This window comes from Hemicordylus capensis, chromosome 4 (assembly GCF_027244095.1).
Source record: "Hemicordylus capensis ecotype Gifberg chromosome 4, rHemCap1.1.pri, whole genome shotgun sequence".
NCBI lineage: Eukaryota > Metazoa > Chordata > Lepidosauria > Squamata > Cordylidae > Hemicordylus > Hemicordylus capensis.
The window spans coordinates 239115972-239132380 of record NC_069660.1 but is presented as its reverse complement, the minus strand read 5'-3'; the positions used below and the strand labels follow the sequence as shown (position 1 = coordinate 239132380).

The 16409-nt window shown below is 40.7% G+C and overlaps 1 protein-coding gene and 1 long non-coding RNA gene across 2 annotated transcripts in view; both read left to right on the top strand.

Annotated features, from left to right (window-relative positions):
• MTCL1 (microtubule crosslinking factor 1) overlaps window positions 1-14333 on the top strand; it is a 155371-nt gene extending 141038 nt beyond the window's left edge. Inside the window, 3 exon segments of the mRNA XM_053247105.1 lie at window positions 121-1675; window positions 13073-13247; window positions 13250-14333. Of these exon segments, the coding sequence (XP_053103080.1) occupies window positions 121-1675; window positions 13073-13247; window positions 13250-13299 (1780 nt within the window). The 3' untranslated portion in view covers window positions 13300-14333.
• LOC128323636 (uncharacterized) lies at window positions 1703-7230 on the top strand. Its single transcript, XR_008306399.1, has 3 exons — window positions 1703-2652; window positions 4563-4666; window positions 7204-7230. It is a non-coding gene; the product is annotated as an uncharacterized LOC128323636 (long non-coding RNA).
• Window positions 14334-16409: the final 2076 nt, after the last annotated feature.

Below are 16409 nucleotides of genomic sequence, written 5' to 3'. Positions count from 1 at the left end.
ATACTTAACTATTACATAGTCCTAAACAGATATAGCTTTGGCAGAATTTGCAATTATATTAATGATGCTTAAATTCATTTCATCCAGTTAATTTAATATTGTGTGGGTTTTTTCCTCCAGGGCAATGTCAGTTTCCTCTATGTCAGAGTTCAAGCGTTTGATGGATATTTCTCCTTTTCTTCCTGAAAAGACTCTGCCTTCCTCTAGCAGCAAGGAGGATATAACACCTCCTTTATCTCCAGATGATCTGAAATACATTGAGGAATTCAACAAAAATTGGGATTATAGTACTACTAGAAACCATGGTGGAGCAGCTGAAAAGCCTGCAGATACATGGGCAGAGAGGACAGAGATTGGAAAGGCCGGGAATAGTTCAGGAACAGATCCATTCCAGCCATCTTCATGGTACCTCACCACCAGTGTTACTATGACAACCAATACCATTACCAGCTCAGAGCACTGCCAGAAACAGTCACTGAGGAGTCATGTTGTTACAGAAAAAATGGGGGTTAGGGTCTTTCATAGTCCACCTGTTGTCCGTAGGTTTGAGAACTCAGTAGTTGCTGGCAATGAAGGGAAAAGCCAGCCTGATCCAGACTTTTTGATTCCTGTGATCAAAGCTAAGGGGAATGTGGGTGAGACAAAAGGTGCTTCTTCTGAAGTGTTTGGTCGATGGTCATGCGATCTCTCCAAACATCATAATGATTTCCTGGAAAGTGGACTTCATCCCATTGAGGGTCCTATTTGCACTGCTGTGGGTTTTGCTTCATCCTTGCACAGCCTGGAGATGTCAAAAAACATGAGTGATGACATGAAAGAGGTAGCTTACTCTGTCAGAAATGCAATACGTTCTAATTCAACGGAGCTTCAGTTCAAAGACACAGCTTGTCAGACCAATGGAGTGAGAACTATGGGGACACAAACTACTCAAACTATCAGTGTGGGCTTGCAGACAGAAACTTTACGTAGTATCACCAGCAGCCCACACAAGTGTCTGACACCGAAGGGAGGCTCTCCACCTGTGTCATCACCATCAAGAAGTTTAAGAAACAGGCAGGTGGCTCCTTCTATTGAAAAGGTCCAGGCCAAATTTGAACGCACATGTTGTTCTCCCAAATATGGCTCACCTAAATTACAAAAGAAAGCCTTTTCCAAAACTGATCAGCCAAATAACCGGACATTACCAAGCACACCTCAGAAAGGGTTCAGTGAATCAGCTTGGGCCAGATCAACCACTACAAGGGAGAGCCCAGTTCATACCACTATCAATGATGGCCTCTCCAGTTTATTCAATATCATTGACCATACCCCTGTGGTTCATGACACCCTCCAAAAATGCTCAAGGTCCAGCAGCCGATCAAGATCGGCAGAACCCAGATCAGAACTGGGTCCTATGCAAGACATATGCACAAGTATCCGTGGTAGGTCACCCAGTCCCCTCCGTTTGGATGCAGAGCTGCAAAAGGATGAAGGAACTGAAACAAGTAGTATCAGGCAAGACTTATCTGCTCCTCCAGGATACACCCGTACAGAAAATGCTGCCAGAATCCTGAACAAGAAACGTATGGAGGATGCCTTAAAGGAGGAAAAACGGCTAGCTTCACTCAGCCCTCCCAGTCTTAGCAATGAAAACAGCACAGGAGAAATAGTCAAAGTTGAACCAGGGTCCATTGAGGTAATGAGTTTATACTCTTGTAGTAAATGTTTTGGACAAAATGATCACCAGAGTTGTGAACAATGATTAAAAATAGATATAAACTTCATTTTACCATTAAAAAAAAGTTGAATTGTATCATATCTGTATATTAGAGACCATGCACTTTGGGAGAACTGTAATACAACATAATCTTATGCTCTGTGTACATTTTGGGGGATGTAACATCTCTATATAATAGAGATAATTCTTTACTGCCTAACTCAGAATCCTAGAACGCATAACAGCGTCAATGGATCAAGCCCATAAGATATCAATTTCCAATGAGATTTCATTGTACTATATTTCAAGCATAACATAGTAGTTCTGATACATTGTGATGATTTCCAGCTTCTTTTTTAGATTGTGAGCCCTTTGGGGACAGGGAGCCATTGTATTTATTTATTTTATTTATATCTCTGTAAACTGCTTTGGGAACTTTTGTTGAAAAGCAGTACATAAATATTTGCCTTCAACATATTCTTACCTGGATCCTCTTCCCAGTTGGGCTACTCTTGGTTGGCCCTTCTCCAGTGAGCATGACCATCAACCTCTCACCCCAATACTCTATCTTGATCTCTTTCCCTGCTGCCCTGAAACACCTTCCCTGCTGCTGCTGGCTTTGTGATGCATCTTCCAGCCCTACCGTCTCTTCATCTGGCATGGACAAAGTGGGGAGATCAGATTCTTCTGCTGGTGGGAGTGATTCTGCCAGAAGCCTACCTGGAGTTGTGGTAGGAAGTGAAGTTGGTGTCTGCAACCCTCAACATAGTTACACACAGTAGGAGATGAGAACTCTTTCAGATAGTCTAGAAAAGCATTGAGACAGGAAGTGAGAGGTTTGCATCTCCACACTGATGGGTTTTATCCAAAAGAAAATTTCTTGCACAGATTTGTATGTCCCCCATTTCAAACAAGAATGGAAAGGGAGAGGAGACCTTCTTTTGAACATCCAAAGTGTAAGTTGAAGTAATTTCTGTTTAACTGGATGAACTTGTTGATGGACTTTTTTTAAAAAAATCAAATAAATGGTACATACAACCCTTCTTCATGACAGGCTAAGGAGGAATAGATTTTAAAACTAAAATTTTTAGTTCTAAAAATTCAAAAACTAAAGCAGGGCTGAGGGGAGGAAGCTGCACTGTCCTAAGTGCTAATTAGTTACTTAGCCAATTTGATGTTACAGCCAGATACACAGGTGATAATAGTGCTTGGCTGTATATTTCTTAGAATGTAATTATTGCTGCGAATGCACTTTTTGAATGGAAGGAACTTTCAGCAGGGCCTCTTCTCTTGGCCTTAGAAGATAGGAAGGATATACAGGTGAAACTCGGAAAATTAGAATATCGTGCAAAAGTCCATTAATTTCAGTAATGCAAATTAAAAGGTGAAACTGATATATGAGACAGACGCATTACATGCAAAGCGAGATAAGTCAAGCCTTAATTTGTTATAATTGTGATGATCATGGCATACAGCGCATGATAACCCCAAATCCACAATCTCAGAAAATTAGAATATTGCATGGAACCAAGAAGACAAGGATTGAAGAATAGAACAATATCGGACCTCTGAAAAGTATACAGTGTACTGTGCTTGACTGGCCAGCAAACTCGCCTGACCTGACCCCATAGAGAATCTATGGGGCATTGCCAAGAGAAGGATGAGAGACATGAGACCAAACAATGCAGAATTGCTGAAGGCCGCTAATGAAGCATCCTGGTCTTCCATAACACCTCAGCAGTGCCACAGGCTGATAGCATCCATGCCACGCCGCATTGAGGCAGTAATTGCTGCAAAAGGGGCCCAAACCAAGTACTGAATACATATGCATGCTTATACTTTTCAGAGGTCCGATATTGTTCTATTCTTCAGTCCTTGTCTTATTGGTTCCATGTAATATTCTAATTTTCTGCGATTGTGGATTTGGGGTTTTCATGAGCTGTACGCCATGATCATCACAATTATAACAAATTAAGGCTTGACTTATCTCGCTTGGCATGTAATGCGTCTGTCTCATATATCAGTTTCACCTTTTAATTTGCATTACTGAAATTAATGGACTTTTGCACGATATTCTAATTTTCCGAGTTTCACCTGTACATGCCAGCATATGCTTTTTTAAACAAATATTTGAAACCACCGGGGTACTGCACAGTCTCCATAGGTAGCATGTTAAGTTGTTGAATTGCTCTTTGGTCTGCTTCATACATATATATATTTTCTTCTGAAAAGAACATGTACACATCATGTGTAAAAATTGTGCAAGGGTTGTGTCATAACAGCAAAATAGATATGTTGTTACTACTTGTTGGGACATGGAGATATCCAGAATTGGGGAAGGGCTATGGGTAAGGCGCTGATGGGAGAGGAGCACAGGAGAAATTGAGCCAAACAGCCAAGGATGCTAGCCAGAGAGATAGGCCAGGAACCACTGAGCGATGCTTAGATGCTGAAGCTGGTGAGCATTGTGGCAAAGGGCAGTGGAGGCAGGGAGAACACAGATGACTGGGTGCTCTCCCGTGAAGGAGAGGCCATCCTCTTGTGAAACTGCACTGCCCATATGAGGCAGGGCAATCCTTGATAGTGCCAATGAGTAGAAAGAGGCTGATCAGGTGACAGCTGAGACTCCCAGAGAGGATTCAGCCAAAATAGTCACCATGACAAAGGAGGAGACAGGGGTCAGCAAAACTCCCTCTATGCTAGTCCGAGAAGAAATAATACAGAAAGGGCAGGAAATCAAAAATGGAGAGAACAGGCAGCCAAGCCTCAAGAATTCCCATACTGACGATTGTCAAGTGTACATTATTGTACAATGTTTCCCTATGTGATGGTTATCTGGTCAATGTCATGTGTCATCCTTAATTAGGAAGGATTCTTCCATATCCAATGTGGCCCTGCGGATGAGAGTAGGCTTGGATCTGAGCTGTCAGATTCCAGCTCAATTGTGAGCTCTCTAGGGATCACTTCATGGTAACCTGTTTAACATTTTAATGCATATAGTATTTGTATCTGCATTCTGAATTGTTCATACTCTTGTTTTTGAGCCAGATAATGAAATTCTGTTATGTAAATAACTTCTACCTCACCTTTCTGTGTTAAAGCAAGCACAAAGTGACTTTAAGTTACTCGTCATTATAATAACCCATTTAAAATAAGTTCAGTGTTTTTGTGGCAACATTAATTTTCAAGAATCAAGTCACCCTAAAAGGACATGTTTCCATATTTCACATGCAAATTTTGCTTGGTTTAATTGTTTTATTGTATTCAGAAGTAGCCAAATGCTAGCAAAAATGTTTCTTGAATATTATTCACAGTTGTTTCAAAAGTGGGAAAGAAGCCTTATAAGAAAAAACTTGTTAAATCATCTTTTGAGTGGATAATTTCCAGATAACAGCCATTTCAAATCAACTAACTATTGTTGGATTTCATTTCTGATGTTACACACACTAACCAACCCAAACTGGACTTGGCCAAGTCACTGTCACAACCTTGTCTCTTCACCTATTTGGTTTAAGGAAGCAATTGTTAGATGTATTCATAAAACTCTTAGTATCCCTTATCCTCCACAAATGTGTATTCTTCCTAAAAGGGATGGTGACATGTTGAGAAGCTGAACTTCAAAGTGGGGAAACTTTTTAAAATGTGGTACTTATGAGAAGAGTTTATGGAATGATCATTTATAGCAATAAAGCTTAGGAAATGACTGTGCTACAGCTTCCATTCGGATTTCCTTGTCCAAATGCACTTTTGCTGAAGTTTGGTGGCTGAGCCTTACCTAAAATGGCATGCTATGCAAAGTAAAGCATCATGTTAGTACTGCTTATTTCTTGATTCTCACAGTGGCCCTTCTTGACTTACCAATCTTTAATCAGCCAATCTAAACACATTGAAGGAATAAATTGATGTAGCACTCCTGGCATGATGTCTTACTGATTTTGAATACCTGCATGGAATGCCAGTTACTAGCTTGTTGCTATTTCATTTGTGCTTCTTACTACTGTATTGTTTTAATCAAACTTTCCAGTTTGGATATTGTCTGTGATAATTATTGAAGGGAGAATACTTACATGTATTCTTACATGTATAATGTGCATATATGCACATTACATACACAGTCATGATTGGTTCATAATTTGTTCTAGTCTAGCCTAGGGCTGTAAACTAAATTAAGATGCAACTTTAAGAGTGCCTGATAGGTCATTTCACTAAACCTCTGAGGAGTATGTCAGGGCATTCATCTACACTAACTCTAAATGTTCACCCTATCTGGCCACCCAAAAGCAAAGTGACAATTCTTTTCTTTGGGCTGTTAATGACTTTACATAGATCAGCCATCACTTTGTCATTCTAAAACTGGGGGGAAAGGATTGCCTTCAAGTTCCAGCAAACCATTTTATCTACCAAGAAGGCTAACTGCTGTATTGGTTTACCCTCCCAATGTTGTATTCCTAATGGCAGTGTTATTGCTGATTATGCCTTCTCTGCTAATGACAGGTTCAAGCGGAATAAAAAGAACATAAGATCAGCCCTGCTGGATTAGGCCCAAGACCTATCTAGCCCAGCATCCTGTTTCACACAGTGGCCCACCAGATGCCTCTGGGAAGCCCACAAGCAAGAGCTGAGGGCATGCCTTCTCTCCTGCTCTATTATTCAGAAGCATCGTGCCTCTGAGGCTGGGGGTGGCCTATAGCCACCAGACTAGTAGCCATTGATAGACTTGTCCTCCATGAAGACAGCATCAGAATGCTTTCTTTGCCTTGGCTTTCTTTTTTTGTCTTCCTAAAGAGAACTGAGAAATAAAGGCAAAAGAGCAAGTCCATATCCATTAGATGTGATTTGCCTCCAAGCCTTCCTGCCCAGGTTTTCATGTGCAGTTCTAGCCACATGGTCCATTCCTGGTCTTAAAAAACAAAACAAAACTTAACAAACAGGCATTCTCTCATACTTGAAATTGATAATTTTGATTTCAATATGAATTTGAAAAGGATGGGATACATTCTTGTAAACCAAACACACTCTTTAAGGCCATGCCCATATATATAATAATATCTTCTTGTGCTCAGTGCCTGGATGAAAGACCCATATGCCACCTTTGTGGGTTGGGCTGGGTTGTATCTTAGTGGTAGAGCATCTGCTTTGCATACAGAAGGCCCCAGGTTTAATCCCTGGCATCGAACAAATAATAATAATCTCTGGGAAGGACTCCTTGCTGAAACCTTGGAGAAGCTGCTGCCAATCAGTGTTGATGATACTGATCTAGAAGGACCAATGGTCTGACATGGTATAAGGCAGTCTCCTATGTTCCTTTGCTAATAGAAGGGGGTGGGTTCGTTTGTTTTAAATATGATGTTATTGGTTTCACATAGCCTATCCAATGACGGCTGTAACACAGTAAATATTAGTGGTGAAATCTCAAGAGCTCTCAGTGCTGACTACAAATCTCTGGTTTAAATATTCTTTCCAACCTCCTTCCTCTCTTTTTTTTCCCTTTGTCTGTCTATGTCCAGAACCAAACTGTCTTACTAACTGCCCCCTGGGGACCCTAACCCTGCCTGCCTCACTGCTGTAAGTCCTTTCTACCTTTGTTTCCAGAATTTTTTTTTTTTTTTTAAACCAAAAACTTCTACTTGGTGGAGAAATGTGAACTGAAGAAACAGCAGCATTCCTTGTGATTGGCAAGAGCTGATCCAGTGGATTCCAAATAGACAGAGGCATCCAAAATATGCTCTACTAAACATGATTCAAATGATGACTCTCAAATGATTTAATCCAACATGTTTCCTCTTAAACCAAGTTAATTCCATAGAAGTCAATTAAACCACCTTGATTCAAGTGCAACTTTTCTAGGTTTACTCATCATGGCCTCAGTGTGGTGTTTAAATGATGTATTGTCTTTCTCATTCTGCATGTTTCCATCATTAATTGCACCCTAACATAATTTGCAATTTCCAGAGGCAGAGGCAGCTGCCTTTCTTTACTTTTCAGGATTGGGACCATATTTTAGCTACAGCAGCTCAATTCACTCACTGCTTGTGCCATGGCAACCTAAGCCAATGCACAGGATTAGGTCAGTAGAAATCCCAGAAGTCAAGAGGTTGAAAATAAAATGGCATGAATCCGCATTTCTGCATGCCTAGTTTTTACAGAACTGAGGATGGATTCAGATTGCTATTTTGCCCGTAGGAAAATTGTCATTGCCGCATGATAACCTAGGCATTGCAAAGTTTTCATTGCATGGTAGCTACTCTTTTCACCTCAGATGGAATATTAAGAAGGGAAATGGGAAGAAAGCTCCACCTGATGAGATTACAGGTAAAGTGTGCCATCAAGTCGATTTCGACTTCTGGCGCCCACAGAGCCCTGTGGTTTTCTTTGGTAGAATACAGGGCAGGTTTACCATTGCCTCCTCCCATGCAGTATGAGATGATGCCTTTCAGCATCTTCCTATATAGCTGCTGCCTGATATAGGTGTTTCCCAATTACCACTTCCTTCTCTGAATGTATCCTAAGGGTGTGTACAAACATGAGGTGGGTTCCCTGAGGAAGCCCATTCAATGCATTTCATTCAAATACAGAAGCTTCTCTGAAGGACCAAACAGGCAGTGTGTGTATGCAGCAACAGCTAGCTGTGCACAGTGCTGGTAATGTCATAAACTCAGCTTTATCTTCCCGAAGTTTTAAAATTTAATTCTGCTTTTTAAAGGGTAGGGGTGGGGGGTAGCAAGTTGGATAGATATACACACAACACTTTAAAAAGACAGAGAGCATGGGGCTGTTCTCACAACTGAAAGTAAAAAAGGAGATGTCTCCAATCTTAGTGAGAGAGCCAGGCATGCTCCCAATATCAGATCATGTGTGAGATGAAAGTAAGGTTGGAGGTGGGGAGCTTGCTTGTCTGCCAAGTCCCTGCTGGGTAGGACAAGTACGCACTACCCAGATTCCATCCTCAGCTTTTTACTGAGATAGGAATCCTCCTGCCTGGCTGGGGCTTGTCAGACGAGCAAGCTCCCTACCGCCAACCTTACTTTATCTGGTACAACTTGCTTTTATCTCACACACAATCAAATATTGGCAGCGCACTCAGCTCCAGTGCTAAGGTTGGAGACATCTCCTACCTTACTTTCAGCGGTGAGAACAGCCCCCATGTCTGAAGCAGGGGAAATGGCAAGAGAGATTACAGAACTCAAAGTCATTGTCAAATGCATTGTCAGGGCAGGAGCAAGATGCGTGCATTACACATAGCAAACATCTGGAGAGTCCTATTTTTACTGTGTGTTTGTATGCACCCTAAGAAGCAGTTAACAGCTTGTCCAGGTTAGACTACTCAGTGCTTTATAGGGATGTGTGGACCGGTCCGGTGGTCCAGTCCGGGGGTTCAGGGGTTCGTGGTTGAACTGAACCACCCTCCGGTTCTGTCAGACTGGAACCGGACTGCCAGGTCCGGCCCAGCAGGTCCGTGGATTTTTTTTTAAAAAAAAATAAGTCAAGGAGAAGTACCTGTAGCCCCTTCGGGGGGCCTGCTGAAGCCGCAGGGGGGGTGTCTGTGCAGGTTCCCTCTCTCCTCGCCGGCCTTCATCACTGCCGTGGCCGGGTAACTGAAGCATTTTCGGCCCTTTCGGGCCTCCATAAGAGCGAGCGGCCGCCATTTGGGCAGCCGCCGCACATGTGCAAATGCCCTCTGTGAGGCCGTGGCCTCGCAAAGGGCATTTGCGCATGCGCAGCAGCTGCCAAAATGGCGGCCACTCACTCTTATGGAGGCCCGAAAGTGCCGAAAATGCTTCAGTTACCCGAATGCAGCGGTGATGAGGAAGGCCGGCGAGCAGAGAGGGAACCCTCTCAGACCCACCCACCCACCCTCTCCCACGGCTTCAGCAAGCCCCTCGAAGGGGCTACAGGTACTTCTCCTTGACTTCAAAATTTTAAAAAAATTGTGGACCGCTCCGGGACCGGGGGGGGGGTTCGATGGGGGGCCGGACTGAACCGGGCCAGACGGTTCTGTGCACACCCCTAATGCTTTACAGAACTAAGCCATATGGTATAGAAGAAACTGGTACAAATCTTGAAACGATATATTTTGTTTACATTGTTTGGACCAAGCAACAAAGAAAGAAATATTTTAAATACAATAGTTTTATCCAGTCTGTGATGGATTATTTAGTATTAAATCATAAAGGAAATGTGGAAGGCCCTCCCCTCCTCTGAATAAACAAACTTTAAAAGCAAAGGACTGTTTTTTAGAGTATACTTTTATAGGTATAAAAATTCTATATTTTTATACTAGAAAATATTTTATACCTACTTTTATACCAGAAAATATTCTATATTTAGCCAGAATAGTAAGTGTGTAATCTTGTTCAATTCAGACTTCATACTGCAGGCACATTTGCCTTGTGTGTAGACTCTGTGACTCTTGGTGAATGCTGTAAAAGTATGATGTGTGTCCTTCAGCATTCAGTGAACAGACACTAAAGAGCCACTGTGTTCAGCTGTGTTACCCTAGTTTGTGTCCCTGTTATAGACATATGCCTCCCCTTCACGCTCAGTGGTGTTCATCAGAAGACATGCAACAAACAGCTGCTGCATGAAATGTTAGTTGGCCCTCTGTCAGAAATGTGCTTATCTGTGCATTGAATGGCACTCTGAACTCTGCTGCTAGGAATCCCTCGTTTGCTACATAGTTCGACACAGTGCAATCTTGTTAAGCCTGAAGCAAATTCATCTTTTCTGATCTAAGAAAAACACTAAGCAGCAGACTTAAACATAACCAAGTATGGCAAGAAGTTAATCTTCATGCATTGAAACAAAATGTAAGCAATTACAGCATAACTGGAATGCATGATATGTGTTTGTGTACACAGCAAAGAAAATGTGGACCTAATTCTGCTTTTCTGTTAAAGCTGGCTTGCAAGATATGATAGAAAGTTGTTTGAAATCTGACGTGGGGGGGACCAAATTTGGCTGTAAGAGTTATCCTTGTTCTATTAAGAGAGAACTGGAATAGCCAAAAGTGAACCAAACTCCACATTTGAGTCTGGAAAAATATCTTGCCTCAACTTTCAGTATAGCAGTTAAGGGGAATTCCATAAGTTTTTACATAGTGGCAGTTTTAAAATATGTCTCACCAAATATGATTTATTTAACATGATCTAAATGGTTCTAGTGCTAAAAGAGATTTAGCATACATTCGAGGCCTGAATTTTCAGAATATGTTCTCTTCAAAAATATTGCATTGGATATACATGGTGTTTCTACTGAATGTTCAGGTAAATTTATCCCCAAAGTGGCCCTGCCTTTATGTAGTGAAGGAGCTTGCACCTTCACTATACAAGGTTAGCTTGAGGAAACATTAGTAGGGCAACAACTCCTCTCTCATTCCTGAGCATTCATTTTCTGTACACTCTGTCTCTGTCTGCATCCCTCCCTTAATTCTTGGTTGTCTAAGATACCTCAGTACCAATCTGTCTGCTTTGTTTCTTGTTACCAGGCTCAGTCTTCTTCAATCTTTCATCTATACTCATGGCCTAATAGAGTGAATCCTTCCCTCTGTTTATCTGTGTCTTCCCTTTTTATTGGCTCTTATCATTCCATAACTCTTCCTATGTGGTATATAAAGTCTCAACATTGCATACTGTCAGTGTACAGTTTGATTTTATTTTAGTATAGCTTGCATATCACTATCTCACCTGTGGAGTGACTGTGCACTCGGTATGTACATTTCTATGTGTTTGCAACCTTGGCACTGTTTTGTGTTTTTAAATTTTCCAAAAGTACAAAGTAAAAAGCTTTTTTTAAAAAAGAAGTTTTTGATATTGACTTTAGCAGCTTTACACCTCTGCATTTAGTCGCCTCAACACAAACTGTGTGCAAAATTGTCCGTTTTCTGGAAAAATGTGTAATTGCTTGCAGTCATTATCAGTCTTGAAATATAAATAAACTGCCAGTGTGAAACATCACAGGTAAAAGCAGCCTCCTCCAAATGCAAATAGGCTTACATATTGTTCTAGTGCAAATTCAGTTTATTGCAATAATAAACTATAATACAATTCAATTGCAATACAATTCAGTTTAATTTTTTCCAGCCTTCAGCTTTTCTTCTTCCGTAGGCCTCAGCTGCAGTTTACTGTGATATCTGGGTGGCAGCAATACAATTCAGTTTAATTTTTTGCAATACAATTCAGTTTAATTGCAATTGCAATACAATTGTTTAATCCCCCCCCCCCCCAGTCTTCAGCCTTTCTTCTTCCATAGGCCTCAGCTGCAGTTTATTGTGATATCTGGGCGGTAGCCCAGGCTGGCATTTGAGGAAAACTGAAGTGGTCCACCTCAGGGTAGATTCCAAAAGTGGCACCACTTCTCCAGACTTCATATCTGTGTGCTTCCCCCCACCCCCCAAAAAGAGCTGTGAGGGCCAGAATGGGATGGGGTGTGTGTCTTGATTTATTTATTTATTTTTAACTGCGAATACAAATACATCTAGGACTGGCACTAGCTGGAACAGCTTGCAAAGAGTAAACTGGTGGTTTTACTTCTCTCTGTTCAGTGACTAGATCTGTTTCAAGTCAGTTACATTGCCTATGGAGAGTTAGAATCTTTTTGCTTCTGGTCCAGAGCACTTTTAAATCTAGCATACTGAGAAGAAATCATAAATTCTATTCCTGATGTTCTTCAGCTAAAGATTTTCTCATTATTATGGCAATAGATTTCTACTGCACTAATAGTATGTGGAGCCAATTGCATTGAACTTAGGGCCAAACTGAATGTGACAGCAATAGATCTATGTGCAGAAGTTCCACTTCTGCTAAAAACCAGTTGGGAGATTATTTACAGTACAGCAGGGGAAGATAGGAAAGGGTGTGCTTCCCTGCCCCAACACTTTTAAGTTGCTTTTTCACAGTGGGGTTCCAAGCCCAGAAGGTAACCCCCACTGAGAGAAAAACTGCTCAAAAAGTGTGTTTGTGTGGGGAATTGTTGTGGGGGACCGGGGATGCTTCAGCTCCACTATCTCTTGCTGCTCTTTAAATCCTCCCATCCCACCCTGATGACCCTGCCCATTATAGGGAATTGGCAATCCCCAGTCTGGGTCCTTTTGCATTCCGTCAGCCCTTTTCTTACCTTGGTGATAAGTTAGTAAGTAGAAGTTTGTCAGATGTGCCTGTTCATTTAAGCTCTCCTCATTCTTTCATGTTTCTTTCCACTGGTTACAGGCAAAATAATTCGAGAAATTAAGACCTGTTGATTTTTATTTTAAAAAATGAGTTTGCTGCTGCTCTGATTTCATTTCCCCCAAATTACAGCTGTTTTCCTTATTTGTGCATCTGAGAAATATATGAATTGGTAATTTTGTTCCTCTTCTTTTCTTTCTTTCTTTCAAAAAAGGAACTACCTTGTTCTGCACTAGCTCCATCCCTAGAATCCTGCTTCTCACGACCAGAAAGACCAGCAAATCGGCGCCCACCTTCCCGATGGGCTTCACATTCCCCTACTGCCTCACAATCTCAGTTAGCTGGGGAGGAATATGGAAGCAAGGAACTGCCATTGGAGGACCCAAACCAGTGATGCAGTTGCATGAATTATCACAGAATAATTCACTATATTTTGCATAGTAGCACCATTACCATGGCCAGTCTCTGTCAGCAAGGAGAACTCAAGTTGCAGAGATCAAACAGTGTTCTAGAATGCAGCTGCTTAGTGTACAACCTGTGAAACAGAGATGTTTCTAGAATGAAACAGTTAACGTGCCTGTAATAATTTATTTTTTTCATAGCTCAGAAAACTATTTTTGCCTCCATCTTTTCTACACACAGTATAGAAAAAGGGTCTAAAAGAAATACAGATAAAAGTGTGGTTTTAAATAAAGCATACATTGCATTTCAAGAGAAATGAATGTCTCTCTCTCTCTCTCTCTCTCTCTCTCTCTCTCCCCCTCTGTGCTCACTCTCTCCTCCCCCCTCTATGCGTGCCCTCGCGCGCATGCTCTCTCTCTCTTTCTCACACTATTGACTGCCTTCTGTTATATTTGCACTGTTAAGGTTTGGGTTGTATTGCTGATTTTCTGTTTATTTTTTGTTTAGAACTAGAATCTTAAGTTTTATTCTGTTCTCATTTTGTAAAAGAAAATTCATAAAGGTGCTTTAGCATTCTGAAGTGTAAGTTTTAAGTAGTGAAGAAAGCCATTGAACTAGTTGACTAGAATTGTCTTAAATAAACTAGAGGGGAATACAGGGAATATGAAATGTTTAGGAAGAGGGGGAAAGCCTCAGATAGTCTTAATGAGGTGAGCTGTACAATACACAAGAGTTGCATGTCTTTAGGTTCCTAGCACTTTAGTGCATGTACATACAGCTACTGTACTCTCACTGTCACATCAATGTGTTTTGATCCCTTTCACTGTAATATTGTTGTGAATTTATCTGTACTGTACTTTTAATGTTGGTATTCTTGCAATGATTGTACAAAAAGAGATTTTTAAATAATTGTTAAAACAGTTCACCTGGCTATGTACAGTGTTTATTGAGACCTTCCCTAGTTTTGGGGACAGCACTGAGAACTCTGGGCATACTAAACTGTAACTGGTCTTGTTTTAAGAGTCTGCTTGAGACCATGTGGCGTGGAAATAAACTCCTCAGTATTTACAGATTGCTTGAGCACTTTGAGGTTTTTATTCCTAAACTACTGCCCCACTTTCTTGTAAATTAGCAAACTTCCTTAACAAAATAGCAGAGTTTGAATGAATATATGCCAAGATAGAATACATATTGGAACAGCATTTGTTTGCTATGCAAAAAATCTGGTTCACTAGGATGACAGATTCTTCTTCCATGTTTAATTTGATATTTACTCTTTTGCATCTCGGTTTTTTAACACTGGCACATGCTGATACTACCTATCAAAATAAAAAATTAAAAAAACTTAAAAGCCAGTTCTAAAGCAGGCTTGCATCTTTCCACCCACATTTCATATATGAAATAAAGGGAGCACTTGATAAGTAACTGTCACTGAAGACTTGATAACCTTAACACAGAAAAGGTAAAAGCTGGCAGACACATGTCTGCTCTTACTACAAGTATGTGCTGTGATCTATTTTCTAGGCAGCTAAGGCTGCAAAGTTATCCCAGATGACTAGTGCTGTGTGACCTTGAGCCATTTTTCAGCTTTCCTTTAATGCCACACTTCCACGACAGGTCATGTTTGAATATTCACAAATGAATGACAACCCCCTTCCCAGGACCCTCGGATATGCGGCTTCAGTGGCTGTTGGTACCTAATCCTGGCAGCCATATTTCCTTATTCTCAGGAACTCTGGAGCTTGAGCCAGAAATGTTATGGTCTGAGACTGATAATGAGCTACAGTAGGCTGGGTATACTCAGCTTTGAGAGCCCTCCTCAGGCACTGGAAGAAATAGGGGGTGTACAACACCAGCACTAAAAATGGCAAGCAAATAAAGCTTCTAGTTTGACAAGACCTGGTATAAATGTGAGCCTGGTAATTCTGCTTTTATTTGGTCAACAAAGCAATCCTTCCCTTCTGCTGCATGTCTGGCTTCAGCTTCCACTTTAAGCTCCTAGCTCCAGCCTTACGGATTTAGAAACTGGTTTATCAGTGTATTCGGATGGTAAGAGGGCTTATTTATACTAAAGGATGGGTAAATTGTATGTGAATACGTCATAGTTAAGATTCTCAGAATGACAAAAGTACATTTGTCAGGGAGCCATGATTGGCCACCTCTTCTGTTGAGTGTACTCAACAGAAAAATCAAGTTTGCCTCTGCAGAACATAAATCACTCTTGGAAGTCAGTACTTCTTCTAAGCCATTTGGAGTGGCTCTGTAGTTCAGGTATTTGGTTGTTTCAATATTCTACCATTATACAATATAAAATTTCTGTTCATTATAAAGACCATTTTTCTAATCACTATGGAATTTGACACAAATAATCCACTTTGTGAAGAGAATAACCTGGCCAAATGGCAGGAAAATGTCATGTAAAATGGTTTAATTAAAACACTTTACAACTTCTCTTTTGATCTATGGGCATACAACTCGTCACAATTACACACATCAACCATAATTCCAATTTTGCCAGTTCAACTTATGTCAAGGAAGGGATATTGTATTATTTTTATTTATTCATTCATTCATTCAATCAATTTCTATACCGCCCTTCCAAAAATGGCTCAAGGTGAATTACACAGAAATAATAAATAAATAAGATGGATCCCTGTCCCCAAAGGGCTCACAATCTAAAAAGAAGATTGTACTACTAGTAGTAGTATCATTTATTTTCAAATTAATAGAATCTAAAATAAGATTTAAAAAGAAAAACCCTGATGATGATTGATGATGATGATGATGATGATGAAGAAAGGCTGTGGCAGAAAAAGACCAAAATAATCCCAGTAGTAATTGGCACCCTAGGTGTAATTCCAAAACATCTTGAAGAGCACCTCAACACCATAGGGGCCACAGACATCACCATCAGCCAACTACAAAAAACAGTTTCCTGGGAACAGCCTACATTTTGTAGTGATACCTATAATAACAACAATAATATTGATAACAAAATTCTGGCATCCCAGAATTGGAAAGGACTCAATATCTGGATAAAGCAAACCAGTCAATAACACCTGTTTGACTCTGCAAACAGGAAATAATAATAATAATAAATTTTCTCACAGTACAAAACAATTCATGGAAGTTGGACCAAATTGAGTAGT